Source organism: Anabas testudineus, chromosome 11 (assembly GCF_900324465.2).
Source record: "Anabas testudineus chromosome 11, fAnaTes1.2, whole genome shotgun sequence".
NCBI lineage: Eukaryota > Metazoa > Chordata > Actinopteri > Anabantiformes > Anabantidae > Anabas > Anabas testudineus.
Genome location: NC_046620.1, coordinates 21,372,146 through 21,399,618, shown reverse-complemented (window position 1 = coordinate 21,399,618; position 27,473 = coordinate 21,372,146). Strand labels below are relative to the sequence as shown.

Below are 27,473 nucleotides of genomic sequence, written 5' to 3'. Positions count from 1 at the left end.
ACCAACTATTCTGTATGAAGGTACAACTGTGGACATCCTCCCCTGCACATACACACACAGGCATGCCATCTTCACATTACCAAATATAAAAACAATGCGTCCAATCCCTCTGTGACTGCAGTTACAGTCATGCTAAAGCAGTGGAATGATATGGAGAAAGCCAACAGCACCACCAAGTGCAGGATCAGTGTACAGTTCTAAATAAAAGCACGTTGTGGCATCTCCCATATTCAATACTTCATATTTATGCTCAATACTGTACATGTGTCAGTATGTGAGTCATAAAATCCCTTATGCACCTGTTTTAAAGATGAATGATTTGTGATGATTAAAGAAAGATGTGGGACTCTCAGTTTAATTTGTATCACGTCTATATATACACAAAAAGCTATTCTTTGGTCTCTTAGTTTCATAGTGGGTGCGTACAGATCCATTTTCTCAGCAGACATTTTGACTTTGAAGCTCAGGCGTTGTTCTAACACAGATATGCCAAAACTGCACCTGTCATGTTTGAATACCCTGATATCTACTCTAATAAAAAATGACCTCTTTGACTTGACATCATTTAAAACTGAAAGCATCTTCACTGACTTCTTTTTCTTTCTCAGTATCTGGACTTCAGCCCAGCCCCAGTAGTGAATCGTCTACCACTTAGGTAGCAACATTAAAAAAAAGACTTGTTTGGACAGGGACAGGGATCTTAGCATAGCTTAGCACATTACTGGAAGCTGGGAACGATGCCTGGCTAGATCCCATTACAAAACATCTTTACTTATAAGCTTTATACTGAGGGCGACTTTCGAAGTGATTTAACAAACTCTACTCAAATGTGATCACTGTTAGTGCTGTAATGATTGCTGGACTCACCGCTGGTTGGAACTGGCCATTAATGCTCGCTGTACGGAAAGGTGAGTTGGTGGAAAGACGTTTGTCCCACTCACTGGGCCGAGGCTCCGGCACCGACTCCATGAAGCTCCTTTTCAGCTCACTAATGCTAGTGTGGTGACGCATAATCTCAGTCTGGGTCTTATCCACGTCCTTGAACAAGAACGTACAAGTTACAATAGGTAGATAGGAAAGAGAGAAAGACAGTGATAAAGAGTAATATATGACAAAAATGACTGAGGAAGATGGAAGTGAACAACAAAGAAACATGTCATTTAAAAAATGGACCAAAACAGATGAATCGCCCTGTTTGGAAAAGAAGCTCTGACACTCTTTAAATATTATAAAAAATCATTCTTTAATATGCAGCATGGCTGCGTGTTGCATTGTGTTTCTCTGAAAGAATCAAAAGTAATGTGACTGGTGCATGTAAGTCAATGTTTAGAGCAGGTACTACAGAGTACTGCATATTAAATAGCTACTCTCTATGTGGCATGTTAAATGGTTGATGGAAACACATATAATAAGACACGTGAAGAGTAGGGATGACATGTTGCAGCTGCAGACTGAGGTTGTAAACAGTACCCAGCTATGATATGAGAGCAAAAGCACTGTAGTCACTCAAAGAGATTCAGAAGAACAGCAGATGGATAATTATCAGGGTCTGTCATTGTTGGTGCCTTTGACTCTGTAATCTTTCATGCAGCTTTAACAGGGGAAAATCTCCAAGATGAGCATTATAAAGCTGTAGTACCAACACGTCATCCCTCTCTTCTCAAATCATATCCACTCAGATGCACAGACTGGGATGCAGCACAGTAACAGTAGTATTGAGAGCAAGACGAGCATGTAGTAACTTGTAGTAACATTACTGTGATGTTTGAATCTCCTCAGATCTTTGTCACAGCGGACACTTTGACTTGTCAAGTTTCAAATTAGCAGCATTAATTAAGGCTGCACTCCATTTAGAGCCTGGTACTGCACATGCTCACTCACTGACATTGTACAATGACACGATAAAAAATGATACACAGCCATTGTTCATTTTATTATGTACATATGTGGCCTGAGGTCGAAATGAGCACTGTGAAAAGGTCCTACTGTACAGACAACATGGTAAAACAGCAGGCCGGGTACTGAAACTACTGCAGCCTACTGTACTAGTCTGTTTTATTCATAACTAGTTCAAGTTATTCTGACTGATGGTTTTTAGTTACATTCAGACATTCATTTGACAAAAAAGGCTGCTACAGCACCTATGATTATATGTCTGTTTTCATAACCATTTTATAACCACTTTTTGTAGTCACGCTAACATTGGAAGAAGGAGATGTAAACAGGCATATGCCGCATATCTCTAAATTAACCAGTAAGTGTAGTTTGAGTCTATTACTAATACCATCAGATCCGCCTGTTTTAGTTAGCCGCCGTTTGTTTCAGTACCAATGGCCATGCTGCAGTACCAGTTCAAACACAAGAGATACGTTTCAGTCATATATTTCATAACATGAAAATATGACAAAAATGTGATAAAGACAATGTCAAAGTGAACTGAAGCTACTTGCATGAGAATCAGAGAGGAAAATAGTGCATGCCAAGCGATTAGGGTTAAGCTGAAGACAAGGCAAAAAATTTAGAAGAACAGAGATGTCAAAGTAAAAACATCAACACAACATCCATGCATGCTAAAAAAAGCGACGGCAAACAGCCAGAATAGAGATCTGAAGACCAAAGATACAAACCTCCAACATTAAATTGCTATGTCTGATATAAATAGTTTCACCCTCAAGTTTCTTTGCTCTTTTCTGTGGAAGATGAGGAAAAAAGGGAAGTAATGTACAGTTCAGTGAAACATCTTAATATTTGATTTGCAGTGGAATCTAGTGAACTGACATGAATCAAAAAAACAAATGAGCAAACAAACAAACCAAAAAAGAACCGATGGGGTTGCAGTTGCCAGTGTATGTGGCTTAGGAGAGACAGGTGGAAAATTCAGACACACACACACACACACACACACACACACACACACACACACACACACACACACACACACACACACACACACACACACACACACCAGTTGTGTGTACGAGAAGCCAGGCAGATACACACTCACTACTGTGAGTGGAAGTCACATGCTGTGCATGCAAACGCTGCTGCAGTGCAGTGCAGCGCACAGAGGAGGAGCATCACTGTGTATGTGATATCTGCTGGATTTTACAGGAGTAAAAAAATCAGCATTTCTATTTTTGTACTTTTGATACTGTTGTATTGTTAAATGTGTTGTTAAAATTTCTTAAAATCTTAAAATTGCTGATACAAAAAAAAACTGTCCTAACAATTGTTATCCCTCAATCCATCCCTGATTGGCAAAACAGAGAGACAATCACATACAACCAGTCAACAAAGGCATAGCACTGGTTAGTTTTCCAGTACAGTCCAATTCATTGTTATGACATAATCAGCCAATTTAAACCTACAAGATTCAAGCTGTGAACAGAGCACCGACATATCATTAACTCTTCACATGCAAACACTCTCTTATTTACTGTATCTGGCCACTATTGCTGAATGCTCCACTATATTGTGTTATGCCTACAGTATCATCACACAACTTTATCACTATTTACACTAGATTCTCCATTATAATAAACTAGGGAGAATTAGGACCACTGATGATTCTGATGATGAAATAACGCATCACAAAGTATCGAGCAGATACTAAAATTAAAACATGGTCACAGAAAATTGGCTCAGATATTCAGCTCTAGAAAGTAGACTGTAGACTGTACTGTCAGCCCATCACTATGCTGCACTTTGAGACGACCATCTTCAGTACTGCAGATGTTAATTACCATAATAATTATAATTACTATTAAAACCCTGGAGGGACTGAAAAAAATCCACATTTACAGACATAAAAACATAAAAACTATGTCCACTTCTTAAAAATCCACTTTTGACAGTGAATGAAATGACAATGACCATATAGTAATTTTCTCCTTGGTAGCAGCTGATAGGAAATGTACAGTACACATCTTTGAAAGATGACAACAGAAACAGATAAACAGAAAGAAAGCAAGACATTTAAAGACATTTCGACAGCAGCCATGTTAGAAAGCAAAAAGCAAATAAAAAGCCTGTGGTTGTACAATTAATGCATGGATGAGGATGATGCGCCAGCAAGATGAGCGGAGGAGGATGCTAACCTTCCTCACTCGCACCATCTCCGCCTTGGTTTTGTCCTGAGGAGAGTGCTGCTCCCCAAAAGAGGAAACACACAGTTGCTATATGTTAGGGCTCTGCTTCAATGTGACTCAACTACAGATTACAACAGTATTCAGGTGTGTGTGTGTGTGTGTGTGTGTGTGTGTGTGTGTGGCTTCACATGTATGTACAGATCTGAACAGCCTAACTGTGCATCAAGCAAACAAACCTGGCTCTTTTTCTCTCTTTCCCAATTGCTGGTGGTCACAGAGGGGGAGTGCCTGCGCTCTCTCCTGGCCACTGTCTAGCAGCACAGACAAGGCTCGTACATCAGAATCAGGATCATCTTCAAAAAGCTCACTGTACTTCTTAGTAACTAGTTTACAGGTGTCCTCTGTTGTTCAGTTATGAGCAGAGTGAATGCTTAATGGTGCATAAAACATGGTAACGTCACACTGTGTTCTCTACCTTGATTTCTGGAGTGGACTCTGGTCTGGGGCTGTGGCTCTTGGTGTGCTCAGCTGCTTGACTCTCTGCCTTTACCTGCGCCTTCCTGTCTGCAGAGCGGTGGCCTTTAGGTGTGCAGCCGTGGTGGGGGTGAGTGCGATGCAGGATAGGTAGCAGCGGCGATGGGGTTGCCTCTCCCGGAGACACTGGTGACATAATGGGAGCGCTGACAGGACGAGTGGATTTGTTGTCAGGAGTGGACGCCATGGCTGCAGTGAACAGACACAACAAGATAAACCACAAACTTTTAAAGACAAATAAAAACAGGAAAGACATGTTTTATTGTGGTATTTGCAGCCAAATAAACTATGTGAATGTTATTCACTTCTCAACTCTCTGTGGATCTTTGCACTTGCTGCCACTTTGGAAGAGGGCAAAACAAAAACAAGCAGGAAGTGAAGACAGAGCATCACTGGGGAAGAAACCCAGCACCCAGCTGTCTGTGGGTTCCAGACTGCTAAACAAGTATAACTATATACTACACATGGAAGTAATTCATGTCCAGAGACAGGGAATATGGACATTTAGATTATTTCTATTGGTTATAAATCCACATGTTTGCTCTTACTAAAACAGCTATCAATGAATAATTAGCTTAGACCTAAATTATTAAAAGATATCAGTTATTAATGTGACTGTTTCATCAACATGTCTGAGGTTAATGCCATAACAGATCTACACTGACACTGTACACTACAGATTTCACAGATCTGTTGATGTTATTTATGCTTTTCAGATTAGATTTTCTGAGGATATTCTCCCAATTTAGAGCTTTATTAAACATATCTATACAAATGTACTCATTTCAAACCCAAGCATGACGTGTACACTGTAACTGTGTAATAATCTGATTGACTTCTCACACAAGCGTTTTAATTACAAATTATCCGAGCAGATCTGGAAGATCGGTATCAGCACAAATTGGCTACATCTGTCTTCACTCTATATATTCTAGGTGTCTTATATGTCTGATCAAATGTTACCATGTAAATAAGTGTCAGCTCTGATTCTCTATCAGCAGGTGAACAGTGTACCTCCATCCAGGCTGCGTGAGTTCCTCTTGCTGGACGAGCGCTGGAACAGAGGAGCTGGCCTGTCGATCAGAGAGCTCGCCTGTCTGGTCTGAGCCTGAGTCCGACCACTATAGCGAAACTTTGAGCCCAATGCCAGGAACTTCCTTGGAGTCGTAGCCATCTCATTAGAGGTGAGCCTGCACACAAGCAACAGTGATACTGATCTTGTGATGTGTGTCGAACACTATGTGAGCACATGTGCGCAGTTCCATCACCTAAAACACTGCAGAGCCAAGTGAAGAATCCCCACCTGAAGAAGGTGTGATGTTCTACACACACTTTCCACAGCTTCTTTGCTGCCTTGTAGTTGGGTAGTTTGAAGCCAATTGCACTCTCATACTGTTCCACCTGTAGAAAGGACAAACACAAACCTGTTAACTAGACTTGGTGGTTTCACTCAGTTCAGTAAACAGTGGACCACAGATTATTTGATGATGTGAAAACACACTGTACCTCTGATGGTCTTATTTTGATGAAGAAGCTGCTGCGTTTGTATGACACCTTAAGGACTTTGGGCCAGGGGAAGCGGTTGATTCTAAGTTTGTCTTTGTAAACCATCAAACCACTGGCGCAAACTCCCAGCGTGATGTCAACACCATCCAGATCCTGACAGATACGCCGTGAGAGACAGAGAGAAAGATTTAGTATTAACTATTAATCTTGAAATCAGATTTCAAAGAATGATAAAACAAGGTCTTTTATGGATGTCAGATATCAGGACGTTTCATAAACTCATGCTTATCAACTCAATAACCACGACTAAGAAGGAGGGTCTCAATTCAGGTCCATTGCAGTTCACTGTGCTTGTGCTGTGAAATGATATCTATTCTATAAGCTGGTTTGATGCTGGATGTACATTTTATAAAATGCTCTCAAACCAGGACTGTTCCATGGAAATGCACTTTTAACATAAAAGATCATGTTTAATTTATTGGTTTTCCACAGTCATTTTAAACACCTAGCTGTAAACAAGTCTTTATATCAGAATAATGTGACTATGCTACATGAACCTTTTCTCAAATGTCTTAGTTCTATTTGAAACTGCAGCAGTTGTTTTCACTGCACCTTCCTTGTATTGTTTGCCATGATCCACAGTGAGGCAGTATAGTCCTTTCAAGGTTGCCCCGTCCATACTTACTTTAAATCCCTGCTCTGATGCAAACAGATTGACCTGATTTCTGCTGTAAAACCCAACAAGTCACATGTTTTCTGGTGTTCAGACCAGGCACACACGCTTATATGAAAACATTAAATATACTGTCAGACAAAACTCCAAACCCTGATAACAGCAACAACATCTGTGACTGTTTAGAGTAGTGAAACGTTTCAACGTAAGAAGGAAGTCCAGTTGCCATGACTCAACTTCCATCTGTGCATCTGTGCTATGTGTTTTCATTGACTATTGTATTCTAGGATTGAGTTATTTAATTAAGGATACCTGGGTCTAAAGTCACTGTGCAAAACATGGGTGAACGGCTTCTTTCTGTGCTCACCTTGGCCTGGTGTAGGTCTACTCCGTACATGGAGAGTTTCTTGGCATTCTCCAGGAACATCAGATCTGCCTGAGCCGGAGTCATTGACCTGCCACAACACCACAGCAGCAATCCAACACAACTCTTTAGTTACTGTGACACACACCTGGTTTATCATTGTCATAAGTCTTCATGTGTCAGTGTAGCATATGCTAAGTTACAGTAATGATAGAGAAGGATCTGTCAGCTGTAAATCTATTTAGACTACTAAAATCTATTTTACTGTGTACTTCACTACATTTATCATTAACACTGTTTCATGGCTCCGGCTTTACCAAATTCCCTCATAACGTTCCTCATAACTTCCTAAAAGAAACTGGTACCAAATGAAAAGAAAATAGAAATATGTATTTTCGAATGCTTAGTGCTTGACTGAGGCAGTGTTCTGACCTGTATGTACGGTGCAGCTCCATCATTTTGTCCTCCAGCTCCTTGGTCTGACCCTGGACCATTTTCATGTCCTTAGCGTAATCGGGGCTCTGCACCTCAGGGTCATACTCGCCCAGCTCCGATTGCAGGGCGTAGGAGCCCAGCAAGGCCAGGGTGACGAAGGAACAGGGAAGACGACCCTGCAGGATGTCCTTTCGCAGCTGGAGACACAGGTAGTACCTTCAACACACAAACAGGGATCACATACTGTAAGTATGCAAATCTGTTTTCATGATATCAGAACTCTGTTGAAGCAACTCGATTACAAAAGTTCAGCTTGTGCAGCACCAGGGCCAAGCCAGTGTCGCCGACATGGGGAGTTGCTGTGTATTTGCATCTGACCTTTACATACATGTTAAAATGTGACAATGTTCTTAGAATGGCAAACAAGCTAAACAACAAGCAAGGTTCTGTTATTAATCTTTAAACCAGAGAGTCCATGCAGTACCTTGTAATGTCTTCAGACAGCTGGGCTGGGTCTGGTGGGTAGAATTTTACATTGAAGGTGAAATTGTAGTTGCCACCTTGAAAAGAAAAGTAGGGAGTCAAAGTTAAACAACATGCTAACACTGAAAGATGTTACATAACAACATAAGAATGAAAGGTGTACTTATTGGTAAAACCGAGCTCACCTATAGCCGTCCTGCGGATCTCCTTTGAGAGGTCCATCCATGTCTGATCAAGAAAATGAGAGAGTACCAGTGTCAGTGGCCCCTCAACACTAGCTAACTGATATCAGTTGATCAGCTGTGTTTCCACAGTCTTTTTCTTTTCAATAGAAAAGTGACAGCAGGATGGCTGGATTGAGCTCAATCACAAAGAGTTAGAACCAAGCTCACCTTCATGGTGGATGACTCCCAGATGGTCAACCCAAAGTAGTCTTTCTCCAGCAGGTTGAGGTGGTCACACACCTTCATGAACAACTCCTGGCCTCTTGCATGTTTCTGAAATGCACATATCCAGTACATAAAGGAAACAAGACACTATATAATAACACTAAATGACATTTACCCACTAGCACACATCATATCGCATTAAAACACAACACATCTTTGCAAATCATTCAAAAATAACTGCAACCTAAAAACAAATATGGTCCCAACATGTAGCCACCTTTCCAAAGAGATGGGAGGCCAGTGTAGTTTGGTTTGTTTATGTGATGCAGGCCTGAACCGTTTTAGAGGTTCCACTGCTTCATTGGTTCTGGATTCATTCTGTTACATTTCTACAGGTTCTTTTCTTCCAGCTACTTTTAAGGTCTTAGGTGCTCCTGGAATCATATAGCTAGCTGAGATTACATTTCCTCTTGTATATGATTGTTGAATGAAAAAGCCAACATAAAACAAGCTCTTACTTGCAGCTCACACTCATACACAGTGTCGTCCAGCAGGGTGACTTTGACCTGCATGGTCCTGGGTCGGCGTGAAGCCCTTGGAGCTTTAGCTTCCCCTTCTGCTGTCCTTTCCTCCTTTTCCTCCTTACTACCTTCTTCAGGATCTTCCTTCTCCTCCTTCTCCCCTTCCTTCCCTTTCTCCTTCTCCACTTCCTTCACCTTCTCGTCGTCCTCCTCCTCCTCCTCTTTCTCCTCCTTCTCCTCCTTCTCCTTCTCCTCCTTCTCCAGGGCAGCTTCTTCTTCTTTCTCCTTGTCACTTGTGTTGTACTTTCCACCCTCCTCCTCAGCTTCTTTCTTCTCTACCTGGGCAGCCTGGTAAACAAACTTGTTTTACTATGTAGTTTATCCTTGTTAATAATCTGTCACAACATTGTATATTAACACTGAAGGCATCCAAACTATGAACAAACACAGATGGGATTATGTAGTAAATGAAAAAGCATAAAACAACCCAGAATGTTATTCTGTTTCTATTGATATTTTTGATTCTTCAAAGTAGCCACCTAGCTTTCACGTATTTTCCCAGTCTGGAGAATATAACTCAACTAGAGTGAGATCAGGTTATCTGATACAGCACTTCTTTACTCTCCTTCATGGACAATAATAATAATAAAAATAATAATAATGGGTTTTATATACACTGCCTCTCCAAAAAACAGTCACACACTCAGGTTTCGTTGGACCGTCTTTAGCTTTGATTACGGCACGCATTCATCGTGGTATCATTTCAATAAGCTTATGCAATGTCACAACATTTATTCCCTCCAAGATCTTGTGTTGATAATGTGAGAGTCGGACCACTGCGTGTGATGTGTCCTGTGGAAAATTATTGCATTACAAAAAACAATCAAATTTTTCAGCTTCAACATTTGATACTTTGGCTTTTTACTATTTTCAGTTGAATATAGGTTTTATTATGGCACAGCAGACCTAAAATGCCACCGAATTGGCTTATACAGCTAAAGCTTATCTCTTAATCCATTGATCATAAAGCTATCCACAAGCCAATACATTTATTTTATTTTATAAGGGGTTTAATTGATCATAAAATGCAGTCAAATAAAAACCATTATGTTAGTAGAAATTAGCAATATTTCACTTAGAAATGTAACAGAAAATTACAAAGCAACAACCAGCTACAACAGGAGACTTTTTGGACAGGCTACAATGCAACATTTTGCATTTTGCAACATGCACAACCCATTTTTTGGAGTTTGTACTATACTACAGCTTGGAGCAGTATGAAAATCATAGATCATAACATTAGGGATCCAGCCTCTGGTATCAACTGGTATCATATAGAAACCCAATTTACTGGTATCACTACTCAAGGCTACTGTACATCCTGTACACAGAGGTACACAGCATGCAGTCTGACCTGAGCCTCAGCACTGTTCACTGAGTGCTGATCCAGAGCGATCTCTCCCTCCGTCCTCAGTTCAGGTTCAGGGTCAGCAATGGGAGCTTTAGCTTCTTCCCCTTCGTTGTCTTCCTTCTCTCCCCTCTCACTCTCACACTGTGAGCGCCTCTTTAGGAAAGATGAGAAGAGACGGGAGAGGCCGCGGCCGGCAGAGTTGCGGTTGCGAGGCCGGAGCTGCTCCTCCTCTGGTGAGGGCGGCCTGGCGTCCTGCCCGGCTTCCTCCTGCTGCCGCGGCTTCTTCTGGTGACTCTCTGCCTCGTCTGTTGTCATGGCAACAGCTGTGGTAGAAAACACCAGAGACGGATGATTTTAACTTTTGCTTTATAGGGATACTACATCGATTTACAACCACACTTGTATAAAATTGGAGGATTTAAAAGGCGAATTAACGTGAGCACAGAGAAGCATCTACTTTCAACTTTCCGCAGAACAGTCACAGCTGTGAGGAGAGAGGAACTGCTCAATGATGAGAAAACAGCAGCCTGTCCTGAATGCTTCTTTACCCTTTACAGATTTTTCTCACAAAAACCTTTAAATGAGTTTGGCAGATCCTCTGAGTGTTCATTCATCACATGTAAAAAAAAAACCAACAATGAAGAAGCACCTACAGTAAAAATGGACTGGGAACTTCAATAACACTCATTAAATACATCCAGATTTCACTGCCGCTGCGAGTGATGAGGTGTCTTATTTTACGTGTTCTTATTTTACATCTGTTGCCATGGGGTCAAACAGCAGTCTTACTTTTGCTTGGTGCTGATGGTAACACTAAACTCCAGGGACTGCTTCTCTGATTCTCACTGGTCTGATAAAACACACAACATCTTGTTTGCCTGACAGGCTTACTTGTTCGGTTCTCCATCATCCCCTCGCTTGTGGTTAATGTGGCCATATGAGAGCTGTCTGAACACATTTCCATTCAAATGGCTGCACAAAGACACTTTCTTATAGCAGTGACTGTTGGTGGCTGCATGATCTTCATCTAATTCAAGAATATTGAAAAAAATATCTGATCTTTCATGAACGACCAATCAAACGTCATAGTGCTAGTGGAAAAATTATGTGAACCCTTTGAATTATTGACCTCAAAACAGCTGGAGTTAGCAAAAGTTAAACCTTTTGAGTTTGCGCTGCACAAGAAGAATACACTTATGTGAGCCATGCCTCACCAAAAAGAGCTTTTGGATGATCTACAATCAGGAATTGTTAGTTTACATAAAGCTGGAAAGGGTTAAAAAGATATGTCAAAGACTTTAGAAATTCACCAGTCTACAGTTAGGTAAACAATCTACACAACAAACACTCATCAATGAGGTAAAGAAACATGCCTGACTGACAAAAGATTTGAGGGCATCACTTGAACTGGCTAACATCTGTGCTCAAGAGTCTACAATACGTAACACATTGAACAAGCAGGGTCTCTATGGCAGGACACCAAGAAGGAAGCCACTACTTACTAAAAAGAACATTGCTGCACTCCTGAAGTTTGCGAAAGAGCACTTTGACACTCCACAGCAGCATTGGCATGTGGTGTAAAAAGGGCATGGCATATTATCTTGAAAACATCTTCCCAATCATAAAGTATGGTGGAGGAAACACCATGATTTGGGCCTGCTTTGCTGTATCAGGGCCTGGCCAACTTACAGTGAAGATGAAGTGCCAAGTGTATAAAAAAATTCTTCAGGACAATGTAAGAATGTCTGTATGTAACCTGAAACTCTGTAGAAGTTGGGGGATGTCAGAGGACAATGTTGTTATTTTATGCAGATTATATTTCTTTATAATCTTGACTTGATGAAGATCAGATCACATTTTATGGCAAATTAATGAAGAAAACGATGACATTCTAAAAGGTTCACACCGAAACCTACAACAACCACCTCTAAGGAAGTCCATAAGCTATAGCTGCAAGCCCTAAATAAGTCCAGTAAGAGGATTGTTACTAGTCAAAATAAAATATAAAGGAAAGTTGTTTCAGTGAAAGTCAAGAATGACCCTGGAAAAACGCCAAAATTTAGTGATTTTACAAGCTCTAGTTTACATCTCCTGGTACAACGCAGGCAGAATGCCTTGCTTTGTTGAGAATAACCCAACTTATTTTACAAGCAGCACTTGTGTGGGCTACTGCAAACAAGTGCATATTAACATGGGGTTACTGACATTGAAGGGACAGTCTGAATGTCAACCTACAAATAAAAAAAAAGGAAAGAGTCTTTGTAATTAAAATCTTGACATCTTGAGTCTGCTTACACTGAAATATTTGACATCTTCAAGGTCTGATGAATTCACATCACTCAACACATCAACACCCCACTAACACAAGGTTTGCATGTACTAAATGATTGATTGTTTTTCCTGTTGTGATCCAATCACCCAAGAAACATTTAAAACCAAGTATAAAGAGCATCTAAGTTCCTTGTTTGAGAGACTTGTCACTGTGCAGCCTAAACTATTTAATCTGCTTATGTCTCCTGAGACAACACTTTCAAGGTAATGTTGGCAGATTGAGGGTGGGCAGAAATCACAGAGTGCACCACATGAAGTTCCACGCCTGCAGTGCTGAGTGGATTCTGGCACAGCCGCATAAATGCTGACATGGCATGAGGAAAAGTGAGAGCGTGGGCTCCACAGCTCCAGGTGTACTGACAGTGTGTAACTCGAACTAAACACATAAACACACAGTGCACATTCTCATGGTCGATTCTTCAGTCAGCGTACAGTCTAAGGCAGCACTTTGTAGCAGGTGTCACAGAGAACACAAGAGTTTGCAGCTTTTCAGTCCACATATGCTACGGCTCCCTCCTAGTTTTGGCTGAAGGTGTGTTCATCAGGGAAATTAGCTGTACGCTGAAATAAAGCCATGCTAGCTCCACTACAATAGAAACGTTAAAGACGTCATTAAAAACCAAGATGACACAAGGGTGTGCAGATGTTGTCACAGTATCTTGGCTCCTTCCTGGAGTGGTGCAGGGACATTGCATGTCCTAACATACAGAGCAGTCATGAAACAAATATGTAGAGCTCATTAAAAATGATTTTGTTCATATAAGGATTTCATATTTAGCTTATCATAATACTATGGTACTTCTGTGGAAGACGTATTAACTTTTCTACTAGACTGTATTAAAATGTGTGCAGTTGGGAAATGAGCCAAGGAACTACAGACAATCGGCTGTGGTTGTCATCTAACACACTGAACATTATGTTTAGTATAGTGAACACACTAAACATCAAAGAGTTAAAGATTGACCCAGCATATGTCCACAGGTTTGTCTCACCCTACAAGTCACTGGGCTCATTGGATCCAGTAAACCAACAGCAGTAAAATAGAACTATATTAACCCACACGCTGCATTATGAGAAACACTCCATTATTCACATAGTGTGGTATTACAGCCTAGAACACCTTCAGAGCAGCTGTCCCACATTAAATTCCTAAGATAGTAAGTGTCAAATTTCATGTCTGCAAATTGAGAGCAGCATCCTACTGTTGATGAGCAGCAGCAGCAGCCTGGATACAAGCACAATATTAACTGTGGTCAATGCTCAAGGCCCAGCATAAAATCACTCTCTACCTTCTTCTGCACATAAAACATCAAATATAGGTATACAGTTTAAAATAAGATCCAGGTTATTTACAATGCCTATAAAAAGTATTCACCCCCTTGAATGTTTCATCCTTTTATCAACATTATAAATCAATCATGGTCAATAAAAGTTAGTGACTCTGACAAAAAAAGTGAAAACTGGTTTCTACTAAGTAATGTCAATTAAATAAAAATATGGTGGGGGGAATGCTTTTTATTGGCACTGTATAAAGTGAAATGTAATCATGTAGTTTACTAGACAGCAGTGAATATAGCCCATGAATCTGTGATGTACAACTGAAGAACACAAGAGCAAGTAGAAAAAACCTAGGCCTGACTGGCCTTTATCATGATCATCACCTGTGACATCATCACCAGGGATCCCTAACTCCATATACAAGACTAGGAACAGAGGCTTTATACTATTAGCTACGCTAATTATGTCAGGAGTTGAGCAAGCAACAGTGGAGAGGAAGAAACCTCAGGCAGAATAAGGCTCAGGTTGGGCGGCCATCTGCCTCAACTGGTTGGTCTGAGTGGAAAGAGGAAAGAGAAAAGAATAGAAGGCATAAAAACAACAACAACAAGCAGCAAAAACACTGGGCAGGTAAGAATATGATTATACATAATGTCTCTGAGGTTTTAGGACCAAAGAAAATAACTTCTGTCTGGTCTGAATGTAGGAGCAGAAAATTGGAGGACATCCAGGCCTTTATGTCTTTTAAGCATGCTTGAAGTTTGATTAATTGATTAGTTTCTTCTGGTTTCATAGATAAGTATATCTGGGTATCATCTGCATAGCAATGGAAATTTATAGTGTTTCCTAATAATATTGCCTAAGGGGGACATATATAAAGTAAAAATCTATCTGATAGATACGATTTAAACCACCCTAGTCCTGTTCCTCAAACCTCAGTGACATGTTCCAGTCTGTGTAATAAGTATAGAGAGTAGACCACTGTCTGATGCTAATAGAAGATCGTTGGTGACCTTTACCAGTTCTGTTTCTGTACTATGATGTACTGTAAGTCCTGACTGGAAATCTGCATACAAGTTATTCCTGTGCAGGTAGTCATATAATTGATTAGAAAATACCTTTTCAAGGATTTTATAGATAAAGCTCAGATTAGATATTGGTCTATAATTGGCTAAAACCCCTGAGTCCAGAGTAGAATTTTTGAGTAGGGGTTTGACTACAGCAACCTTAAAAGCCAGTGGTTTCTCTAATAGTTACGACTTTATTATTATTATTATATTTATTTTAAGTCATTACTACTGAGAGTTAAGGGGATACTAGGCTCGACAGAGATATGAGTCTCTGAAATTAGTGAAATACCACTTCCTTTCCAGCTTATGTGATCTCTGCTATAAGTTTCGGATTTGTAACCTATACCATAGATCTTGCTTCCTCTAATTGACTACCTGTTTTCAGATTTTACACAGTATGTTTACTGCATTTTCAGTTTTAACTTAATATGATTGATTTGACTCTGTGTTTTTCTTGTCTTTACTTTGGCTTTGGGAGGTGATTAATGAACAGTCTGAATGGGACACCCCTTTCCTTTATTTTTAAAAAGGTTTAACTCTTTTACTCTAAACACCATTTTCAGGGAGGACAGAATAGACACATTGTCTGGTTCAATTAAAAACTATGGAAGCTTATTTCCACCAGTAAACAAACAACACAACAAAAAACATAAAAAGCGACTAATACAAAAAAGTCAAAGGGCCTAAATTTAATATTTGTAAAAATCACTGGCCATGCCATTCATAATTTTCTGCTGCCCTCTACAGGCTATTTTGGATGGATTCTTAGTACCTAGACTGGAGCGAGATTACGTTGTTACAGTTATTATTTTATTTCAGTGTGTCAGACACAGATTTAATTTAGCACAGAAGTAATGTGACTTCTTCAGACATATGTTAATATTACAGAGCGGACATGTGGTCCAAAATAACCTTGATCAGAATATCCTTAGACAGTGGACTACAATTAAACATGTCTAACAATAAATACAAATCTATAAGATAACATGTTTGGCACTTCGTCCAGCTGTTATAGAACACGTAGAAGCTTGCCTTGTTCCTCACTTGTAAGTCGTTTTGGATAAAAGCGTCTGCTAAATGACTAAATGTAAATGTAAATGTAAACACAGCCTACACCATGTTTTTCTCCATCTGATGCAATAAAGATTTGGAATCCTGCATTTTTCACTAGATACCTAAACACACAAAGTCTCAGTAGATTTCTGGTTCAAAGTAGTAATGATGTGATTGTATCATCACATGTTATATAATTTCAAGATTTCAAACTTGGATTTGGACTTTGGAGGTTAAAAAGGTTCAAGAGTTAAAAAGGAAATGCATTTGTGAAAGGTACAAACAATCTTAAGCATATCTGTGTTTCTGACTGCGTGGTTGCTTTTGGGAGAGAGCTGAGCTTAAAGACTAAAAGCGGCTTTAAAATTAATCGGGCCCTGTGTGGGATTATAGGCTGCTGTGTGCTGATGTGCAGGCCAGAGGAAGCTGGAGGTCTGTATCAGTCACTGCTGAACACTCCCACCCTCCTCAGCGCTGACACACACACACACACACACACACACACACAGGCCACTGTGCTGGCACAAGCTCCACAACCCAGACACTGGAAGTTAGGCTGACCCAGATGAAATCAGAGGCAGGGGTATTTCATAAAAGAAAATACACACACACAGAGAGGGAGCGCTAACAGAGCATCTGTGTGTGGAGAGGGCAGTACAGGGTCACACTGCTAACTAGGCCTGAGGGATAAAGATGTATCAGTGATAGTAATGGAAGCAATCAATATGAAGACACTCCACAGCTGTCAGATAACAGAGCAGTGTCACATATTTAAAACCACACTGTAAGGTTTGGATCAGGCAGTTTAGAGAAAAGGCTTATGTTCTGAAATAGTGAATACTCATCAGTCTAACAACCTGTACAACAGTGAAAATGGATTTGTAATGTTGTTCCACTAAAATGTATTTACTCCCCTTTGGAGGTTTTTAGCTTTTATTTTTCACAACTTGACCCATGGTCAATTTAATTTATGACTCTTTCACATTAAAGTACAAATAGTCTCTAAATGGAAATTAAGGGATTGCAGGAATATCCCAGATGCCTGAAGATTCAATATAATGTCCTGTTAGTCTGATATTTCTGGTTGTTAGGGGACCTATCACATTTCCTGTGGGCTTTAAACAGTGTGTCTATATAGAAGACGTAGCGTGAGCTGTCTGCTTAAAACAAAGTGTTGGAAACATTAACACCCCCCCACAAACTTCATTGGGATCTGAGCAAATGAAGCCAGTGAGTAAAAAGCCTATGAGATGCTCCAGGACAATTATTAGAATTACTGTGTCAAACTAGTATCGACAAAGTCAAGAGTGAACTGAGTTTGTAAAGTTTGATCATTCTGAGAGGAAAACTGAAGACGAGACAAAAAGCATCATCTGCTTGGAAGAAGTACCAACACAAGAACACATAAATGAAGAGTTAGTGTTAGTGTCATTTATGGCGCTCCATGTCTTTATAGTTTTTCCATCCCTTTTTATGCCAGAGTTTGTTAAACACTAAAAGAAGGAGATGTACAGCACGGCTGCATGATTTGCTCTGTTCGCTAGCAGCTTGTAGAGATGAGGAACATCAGTTGTACACGATGAACACGAGTGTGAAGTCAAACGGGAGGTGTGAGATAAATATAGAGATAACGAGGCAGATGAGTCAAGAGGGTCATGAAGAAAAAACTGCAGAGTCCATTAATACTGCACACAAACAGCGTTTCATGGGTTTAAAGCCCCCACACATCAGTCCACAGTGACTCCTACAAGTACTATCAAACAAAGTACAGTCACTGTCAAGCGAACCCATAGACACAAACAGCTGACACGCATCTAGACTTAGTCTTCGACTCACTTTCTTGTCAATCAGTACACAACACGCGATGCAACATGATGATGCAATATGACCAAAATGACATATTCTCATTTCCAGATAACAACACTGACTGAGTGCTGCCTTCACGGGACTTTTGTCGTACTTTGGAATTATAGAAATGAACTGAATTGTAATGAAGTTCAATTAACAACCATCATGAAGCCCCCACTTCCCAGCTGTGTTAGTTAGGTCCATGTCTACAGATTAGTTGCGATGCGATGGCAACTTTTACATCCTTCATCATCAGTCAACTGTACTTTTGTGACTCTCACCCGTAGGACTGAAATAGTTACCATGGTAATTGTTTTTAAACAGTTTGAATTATCATTCACCATTATGCACTCGATTACCATGCTGTGAAAAACTCCCCTGCTGAAGGATGAAATATCGTCCAGCATGTAGTTAGAACAGAGCTGCTCTCCCTCCTTATTGAACTACGTGCTGAGCCGTGGCTCCAGCTCTCACATGGACTCGCTCTCCCTCAATCCTTTCTGTAGATACTGGGGAGCTGCCTGTAGTCAGTAGATTAGTAGCTTGGTGATCATAGACCTGTGTGATTCCTGCTGCCTGTGGACTTTTTGGGAAACCGCTTCTGCTGCTACACTTTGGTTAAAGTACTTACACAAACTTTAGGGCCCGTTAGTGTCAAATAATTTGCTCGTCTCTTTGTATCAGCTACTGTCAGCACAACATACCTATGAGTTGGTATATTTCTTATTTACTGTAAAAATACGCATGAGGCGTCACCACAGTCACGTCGAGTTAGAAGATTATTAACTTTGAGGAGCTAGTAGCTTCATTTTTAACAAGCATAATACATGGTGTGTTGCCACATGATAATAATATGAATAATAATGTTAATATTAATATGAATAATAAGCGATAAGAGAGAAACATCTACAACAACTACAACAACAGATGCAAACATGTGTACATGTATACAGTAGTATACAGTAGTATACATGTACCTGTTCTCCAACAGAGTAAATCACAGTAGGCCTCTGCTTTCTCACACGACATCATGACAGATCAGTACAAGAGGAAAGAGCCGTGACTAAATGTGTAAGATTAGTGCTCTAATTAAAGGGGCATTCTGTCCAGTCACACCCAGCTGATAGAACTGTCTACTAGTAATGAAGCCAAACATCTGCACTGACGCCACAAAACAGCCCAACTTCAAGGAAGAGTAACAGAAGTTTGTAGAATCATTTTCATATTAAAAGAAACTAATGGAAAATATCAGTGGAGGCTGAGAAAAACTCATTCTGAAGCAATAATGACCACAAAGAGTTTAGTATATGTGAAACACCAAAGAATAAAACGTAGAACATTCACTGAGATTAGGTTCGACATAAGAATAACATCAGACCACAAACTCAATACTCAAGGTGCAAAGAGCCTAAAACTACTGGAATAAACACACTGCTGTTCTTAAGTAGAGGTTCAAAGTTCACGCTAAATGTACTTTAGGTACAGAAGTACATTAGTGCATTAAAAAAACAATATACTGTATGTTTTAATACAAGGTTGATGACAGCATCTGCACAAGTCTAGTTGTTAAAATATGACTAAGAAACAAAACACGGTGTTGCTACTAGTAACTTTAAGTATTAAGAATCTGCATCTGCAAAAAGTAACTAGTAACTTAAGCTGTCAAAAAAATGTAGTGAAGTAAACATGACATCTATTCCTCTGAGTTGTAGTGGAGTACGAGTACAAGTACAATACTCCAGTCAGTTCCACGTGTATTAAATAGTGACACAGTACTTCAGTGGATGTAGTATTTAACAGTCTAAGTGAAGTGTGTCCTGACTGATGATCAGTACATCAGCTGCTGACCTCCTGAATCCACATCATCTCTCTTCTTCTAGAGGAACAATTCAAATCACGATTCTCCTTCCGCTGATTGGACACAAGCACCAGTCTCCATGATGACTACAGTACTGGAAAAATCGAAGACAGCGACTAACGCCTGGCACCATCCACCCTCCATCCACCCTCCATCCACCCTCCATCACTGAGACCACTTCACTGAATCCTAGTTACAAATACAATGTCTGTATCTGTTGTTCTTCATAATAGTAACCTCACACCACGTCTCTCCGTCACAGCAGCGCCTTGTTTTCCTGGGAACAATCAGGAGGTGTAGCTACCTGTCTGCAAATGGCGCTCAGTGTGGAACAAATGTCAACAAATGGTGTGTGTGAGCCGCTCGTACATCCTCAGTGTGGTGTGTGTGTGTGTGTTTGTGTGTGTGTGTGTGTGTGTGGAGAAGAGGAGAAGGAGCAGAGCACTCACCCCGCTGCGCTCAGATCATCCAGCAGAACCAACGATGGAGCGCGGAGGAGGATGCTCGGTGGTTCCGGTCCTCACAAGCACCAGATCAACAAAGTGGTAATTCCTGAAGCAGCAGCAGCTTCAGCAGCAGCAGCTTCAGCAGCTTCAGCAGCAGCTTTAACAATGTGTTTAGAAGCAGCTTCAGCAGCAGTAAGCGGCGCGCTGCGCTGCGCTGTGCGCCCTCCGTGTTGTCTGACAGACACCGCAGACGAGGCCAAGCTGCTGCGTCCCTCCCTGCAGCTGCTGAGGCTTCACGGTTTTCATTAGCAGAACGTGAGCAGCTCAAAGTACCAGAAAGTGGGAGAATCAGTGAAAGAAGTAAAAGTGGCATTAGCACAGAGTGGTGTAGTGAGGTGTCTTCATTCAAAATGTTATTTATAAGATATATACACAAAGTAATGACCAAATGTAAAAGTACCAAATGTAAAAGTACCAAATGTAAAAGTACCAAATGTAAAAGTACCAAATGTAAAAGTACTCATGGCCCAGTTTCACAAGACCACATATATATGATATTAATATTACAATCATTGCTGGAAAAAGTGGAGCTGATTTTACTGGAATTATATTATATTCTGAGTCGTTTGGGAATTTCTCCTTGGGATCAGAATCAATCACGTATTTGTTGATTCTATTTTGCATTATTAACCTTAATCTGTAACTAGTAATATCAATGTAGTGGTGACTTAGAATATTTCTATTCTATCTTACTAATACTTTAGTTAAGAACAAGTTTCTTAAAACTGTACTGAAGTAGCTACAGTATTAGTGTGAATGTCCTGCTAAGAATGATCTTTGTGGATCAATTATTATCATTTTATAGCTCTGTTCTGTTTTTACTTTGTGTTGTATTTTTTACTTACTTTGCAGAGACATGTGCTATTCAACAAGGAACAACACATAACAACACAGTGGAGCACTCATCCTTAAAAAAGCTCCTCAGCAGGTCTGTCTGTGTGCACCTGTTGTGTATTTTATTTCTAATAATCTAATGATCGTGCCTGCTGTCTAAAAGAAGAAAGTAGATATTGTGTTTTCTAACAAGGCAAAAATAAATAAATAAAATAGATTGCACAGCTACATTGAAGAGATCAGCCTGTAAGACAGCGCATAGGGATCACGCACCCTCTGACTCGCCTGTCTTTATACAGGAGGGTGGAGCTTTGTATGTAATAGGCCAACAGTATATGTGGATGCAGCCAATGGGAGTGGAGAGGGGAGCAGCGTGCTCCAATCACAGGGCTCGCAGCTCCGCTGTTGGTAACCAAGGTTCTCTGTGTCACAGAAACCAGTTCATCCATCTCACACTGAAATGATTTTGAAATCAGAAACCAGTTCATCCATCTCACACTGAAATGATTTTGAAATCAGAAACCAGTTCATCCATCTCACACTCAAATGATTTTGAAATCAGAAACCAGTTCATCCATCTCACACTCAAATGATTTTGAAATCAGAAACCAGTTCATCCATCTCACACTGAAATGATTTTGAAATCAGAAACCAGTTCATCCATCTCACACTGAAATGATTTTGAAATCAGAAACCAGTTCATCCATCTCACACTCAAATGATTTTGAAATCAGAAACCAGTTCATCCATCTCACACTCAAATGATTTTGAAATCAGAAACCAGTTCATCCATCTCACACTGAAATGATTTTGAAATCAGAAACCAGTTCATCCATCTCACACTCAAATGATTTTGAAATCAGAAACCAGTTCATCCATCTCACACTGAAATGATTTTGAAATCAGAAACCAGTTCATCCATCTCACACTCAAATGATTTTGAAATCAGAAACCAGTTCATCCATCTCACACTGAAATGATTTTGAAATCAGAAACCAGTTCATCCATCTCACACTGAAATGATTTTGAAATCAGAAACCAGTTCATCCATCTCACACTCAAATGATTTTGAAATCAGAAACCAGTTCATCCATCTCACACTGAAATGATTTTGAAATCAGAAACCAGTTCATCCATCTCACACTCAAATGATTTTGAAATCAGAAACCAGTTCATCCATCTCACACTCAAATGATTTTGAAATCAGAAACCAGTTCATCCATCTCACACTGAAAAGATTTTGAAATCAGAAACCAGTTCATCCATCTCACACTCAAATGATTTTGAAATCAGAAACCAGTTCATCCATCTCACACTGAAATGATTTTGAAATCAGAAACCAGTTCATCCATCTCACACTGAAATGATTTCAGAACAACATGAAATCAGAAACCAGTTCATCCATCTCACACTGAAATGATTTTGAAATCAGAAACCAGTTCATCCATCTCACACTGAAATGATTTTGAAATCAGAAACCAGTTCATCCATCTCACACTGAAATGATTTTGAAATCAGAAACCAGTTCATCCATCTCACATTGAAATGATTTTGAAATCAGAAACCAGTTCATCCATCTCACACTGAAATTATTTCAGAACAACATGAAATCAGAAACCAGTTCATCCATCTCACATTGAAATGATTTCAGAACAACATGAAATCAGAAACCAGTTCATCCATCTCACACTGAAATGATTTTGAAATCAGAAACCAGTTCATCCATCTCACACTGAAATGATTTTGAAATCAGAAACCAGTTCATCCATCTCACACTGAAATGATTTTGAAATCAGAAACCAGTTCATCCATCTCACACTGAAATGATTTTGAAATCAGAAACCAGTTCATCCATCTCACACTGAAATGATTTGAGAACAACATGAAATCAGTTCTGTCTTTAACTCGTGTCGTTCCACATTGCAGTTTATTTTCTGTGTTGTGAGATGTTCATATAATCCCACACGTTAGTGTGTTTGTTACATAACAGAGTATAGTGGCCCAAATTCAGAGGTGTGTGCGAGAAATAAGGTTCTGAATCACTCATTTCTTAGTTCTAATGAACAACAGTGAAGCAATCTGTAAGAGGGGGGGCAGGAACAACCGAGGGCAGAAGTCACAAGTGAAGTAAAGGGAAACAGATAACCTTCAGCTACCACCACTGCTAATGCTAATGCTGAGCTAAAGCATCGTTTTACCATGTTGGGAAGAAGTGTCTTAAAACAGCATCCACATTTAATACCAGACTTTTTTATGCTCTAATGATGTAATCATGACACCACACTGATCCTTTCTTGAGTGATGGGAAACATCAGTTGGTAGTTTGTGTGGCTGAGAACAATCACCTGTTGGTCTGCACCTCATCTCTGTCTTAAGCCTCCTGTTCATTCCAGCCGCCAACGACCATCCTAACAATCACCTTCGCTTTATTCTTTCCTTGGTATTATACTCAACTATCAAGGATCTGAGGATACTAACTGTTGCTGGATGCAAGACTAGTGCTGGTCAACAGTCGTCCTGTTGTCTGGTCCTCGTCTATGTGATGCTCCATCCATTTTAAATAGAAGTAGACAGAGGTGGTAAGAGATACTGGCCTGATGACAGCTGCCCTGATTTACCCCCGTACTATCACAGATGTTGGCTTCTGCAGTTATCAGTCCAAGCAGGAATGTGGACTGGTCGGAGTTTCCACAGTGTTTCAGTCCCTCTGACGTGATCTCAGGCCCAGAGAACTCCAAAGTGTTTCTGCACAGAGTGAATGGCTTCCTCTTTGTTTCAGGTTGTACTTCCGCAGGCAGCGGTGGACTGCGTTAAAAGAAAGCTGTTTTTCAAGTCCCCGTTTAAGCCAACTGAGTGCTTAAAGGTTGCACACATTCATCTTTCAACAGTTCAACATTCAACATCAGTCCCAGTGTTTTTCAGTGTGCTGAACGTTGCTTCTGTTTGCAAATACAATGAAGTTGATCGTGGAGGAAACACTGAAAATCATTCTGGTTCTGGCAATTTGTAATTTTTGTTTGTTTGTTTGTTTATATTGTGTTTTAGAAAACAAGGTTTGTAAAAAGGTAAAAAGGTAAAAAGGCTTTCTATTCCATCTTTGACCAAAATGAAAACCAGTCAAATCAGCAACAACATGCGCCCTCAGTTTACACAAAAGAAGATCAAACCAGCACACACCAGCCACGCAGCACCTCGGTCCACAGCGATGTGATGAGGTTCTCCCTGAACACGGCTTTGTGCTTCTAATCAGCATATCTAAGCCAGTGTGAGTGCTTTTGTCTTAGGATCAGTGTGTTCAGCACGACGCACCCTTCTTCAGCAGTCTGTACAGTGACATGTTTTTACACATTCATACAGACACTCCCTCCCCCACCGTTACACAAAAGGACACCCTTTGCCCCCTGCACTATCACTAGCAGCCTGCCCCTCCCCCCAGTGTGAGGAGCAGGTGCTGAGCCAGACCGTCTGCTGAAGTGAAGTGACAGTATGGTGCACAGCGGCTCCCCTGAGACGGGCTCAGAGCACAGAACACCACCCTCCACATGTCCCACTTTCCTCCCCAACACCGCTCTCCACGTTGTGCTGAGAGCAAAATGTTGTGTTTACAATTGGACATCTAGAATATTTTCATTGAATCTGAGAATAGCAGTATTTTACTATTCTGTCTGACTGAGTAAGACTATAACTATCACCAACTAATAATGGAGAAGGAAGTCATCTTGTACCTGTAGGAAAACCCTTGATAGAGTTCAGTTCAGTTGTGAACCCTGTACTGATGTTCAAAAAACACTGCTTTGTCTGATCAGTTAAAAGATTCTTGGTGTAGTCAGACAGACAGACAGACAGACAGACAGACAGACAGACAGATAGCTGTGTTTGCAGGTAGTCGAACAAGAGACGGGTCCCAGTGCCTTTGTTGTTGCTGTAATTACATTTAAAATGTTTTTAAAATAGTTTGATGCTGCTGGACGCAGCAAAAAAAGCGTCACTCTCATTGAAGACAATTAAAAAGCCTTCCCAGACTGCTAAAAAGAGCTCTGTCTGATTGGGACCACGCTCTATAACCAAGGCAGGATTAAGTCATTACAAGGCCTTGGACAAAATGAGCTGCGGGCCCCCACTGACTCCTAACTCTGCGAACAGCGTTAGGTGTAGAGGCCTTCTACTCATCTGAAGTCTTACTTTTGGCTCGATTCCTCAGACACAGAACTTTAAAGCGTTGTAAACAGTTTGTATTATTAAAAGGAGAAAAAGGGTCATTGAAAAAATGACACAAACCAGACCCAAACCCAATAAAGTTTGTGAGGTGTTTCCCTTCTGGAAGAATCCATTTAATTTTAGCACTTTACGTTAGAAACAAGGAGCGTGGATTTGTGGATTCCATTCTATCCAAGTTGTCAAATTAAGGCTAAAATGATCATAACTAATCTTAAAAGCGACAAACTAAGAAGTGAAACATTGAGGCAAGTGCAATTACGTCTGTTTAGCTGAATCCTACTATGAGTTCGAGATACTGTTGGGTTCAGTTCAGGTATTGACCTGAGGGATATTTACAGTATTACAGCTGCTACCAACCCTCTCTGCTGAAAAGTATGCTCCTATGACTTGAGGCTGTAGTTAGTGCTAAAGGTGCTTCAACAAAGTATTGAGCAAAGGTAGTGAGTACCTATGTACATGTGATTGTTTTTGTTTTGTTTTACAGCACAGAATATAATGTTAGATACAGTATACATATTATCTATAGATGTGATATAAGAATATAATCACATTTTTGATTTTCAAATCAAAGAAATAATAATAAATAATTAATATGATTTAATATTTAGTATGGCTTAGATGGACGGGACAGGGTTAAAGAGCGTGTCCCATTAATCACAACAATACTAATATTATAATATTAATTTGACATTGTGGGTCCAGACCAGTCCAGTTGCTTCGTCTGAAACCTCGCCCAGCTCTGCTCGTTTCTGCAGCATCTACAACCATCATTTTGCTGCATGTTTGATTAATTTCCTAAAAACTGCTGAGCTTGCCTGAGATTCCCGCTCTTCTGCTGTCTGGGATTGCTCACACTGAGGGGGATGCAACGCACATGCTCCCATGTGTAAACAAACCTTGTTCGAGAGGCTTCTGCTTTTCCTTTCTCTTCTATTAACATCTGCGTTGTAGTCTCTAGATGAGTGTGTGCACTTTAATTACCGCCCTTCACTTATGCTCAATTGCACAACAGTAGCTACCAGCCTGGTCACAACACCACAGCACCAACAAGATTGCTGGCATATGGTGTGTTAGAATGAATGCATGACCTCAGTGCATCATATTGCTAATAAATAACATCACAGTTTTATTTGAATTAGTATACTGACATGACAGCATGCTGACTAAAATCACTGACACTCACTGACTTTGTACACTACTGTCTCTTAATGCAAGACAACGGAAAAAAGAGCTGTTTAGATTCAATTTATCAGAGTGGTGCTATATCTGATTCATTGTGGTCGTGTTTGATCGTGTGACAGATCTGAAGACAGCTGCTAAACTCTGTCTTAAAACCAGACTTTTTTCCTGTAGCTACCAAAAGACTAAATAAATCAGTGGCGACTATTGACTATGTACATTTGATTAAGAGATGACTGTTAGGAATTTCATGTTTATTTTCTTTGGGTCATAGTCATTTTGATCCCAGCTTCTCTTTATTTCACTGTGTTACTCTTATTGTCATTACTCTTTATGATTGTGAGTAAAACAGCTTTGGATAATTACAGTATTAAGCCACCACATAGATATGTCAAAGATATATTTGGCTTCATTTAGTAATACAGGTTTTCTATCAAGGGGCATTAAAAATGTCCCATTGTTGTCTCCATACATCATTTTGGAGAAAATGATTGAATAACCAAATTGAAGGGATATTAACATTGGTAAAGAGCTGAAAGATACTAAATGTCATCAAGGAGACCATAATCTGAAGAAGGGGTGCTCACAACTGTAAATGTAAATATTGCAACAAGGAACAGAACAATCGAAGGAATAATACACAAGACAACATGTCCTCAGTGGGCTGATACATAAAATGTTGACATGACTTAATTCTACATCTGGCTGGAGGTTGGATGTGAGTAAATACTCAGCTCTCCTCTCTATTGGGTCAGTGTACAGACATCTGATGATGATAATCCATAGTGAGTCAGGGACCACCTGTTCATCCATTTCTGCTGCTCTGCTCTCTGCTGCCATCTGCTGGACCCTTTCTCTGAGGAAGAGTACTATTAAACAAAGTCCCTACACTAA

At 40.2% G+C, this 27,473-nt stretch overlaps 1 protein-coding gene across 1 annotated transcript in view; it reads right to left on the bottom strand.

The window, feature by feature from the left end:
* epb41a (erythrocyte membrane protein band 4.1a) overlaps window positions 1-20,340 on the bottom strand; it is a 49,057-nt gene extending 28,717 nt beyond the window's left edge. Inside the window, exons 1-17 of the mRNA XM_026346699.1 lie at window positions 20,292-20,340; window positions 10,408-10,727; window positions 9,241-9,341; window positions 8,991-9,162; window positions 8,476-8,580; window positions 8,269-8,311; window positions 8,085-8,160; window positions 7,598-7,816; window positions 7,169-7,256; window positions 6,129-6,281; window positions 5,926-6,023; window positions 5,637-5,812; window positions 4,564-4,811; window positions 4,325-4,399; window positions 4,098-4,145; window positions 2,628-2,690; window positions 868-1,038 (exon numbers count right to left, since the gene is read on the bottom strand). Of these exons, the coding sequence (XP_026202484.1) occupies window positions 868-1,038; window positions 2,628-2,690; window positions 4,098-4,145; window positions 4,325-4,399; window positions 4,564-4,811; window positions 5,637-5,812; window positions 5,926-6,023; window positions 6,129-6,281; window positions 7,169-7,256; window positions 7,598-7,816; window positions 8,085-8,160; window positions 8,269-8,311; window positions 8,476-8,580; window positions 8,991-9,162; window positions 9,241-9,341; window positions 10,408-10,719 (2,148 nt within the window). The 5' untranslated portion in view covers window positions 10,720-10,727; window positions 20,292-20,340. The remainder of the gene's footprint in view (window positions 1-867; window positions 1,039-2,627; window positions 2,691-4,097; window positions 4,146-4,324; window positions 4,400-4,563; window positions 4,812-5,636; window positions 5,813-5,925; window positions 6,024-6,128; window positions 6,282-7,168; window positions 7,257-7,597; window positions 7,817-8,084; window positions 8,161-8,268; window positions 8,312-8,475; window positions 8,581-8,990; window positions 9,163-9,240; window positions 9,342-10,407; window positions 10,728-20,291) is intronic.
* Window positions 20,341-27,473: the final 7,133 nt, after the last annotated feature.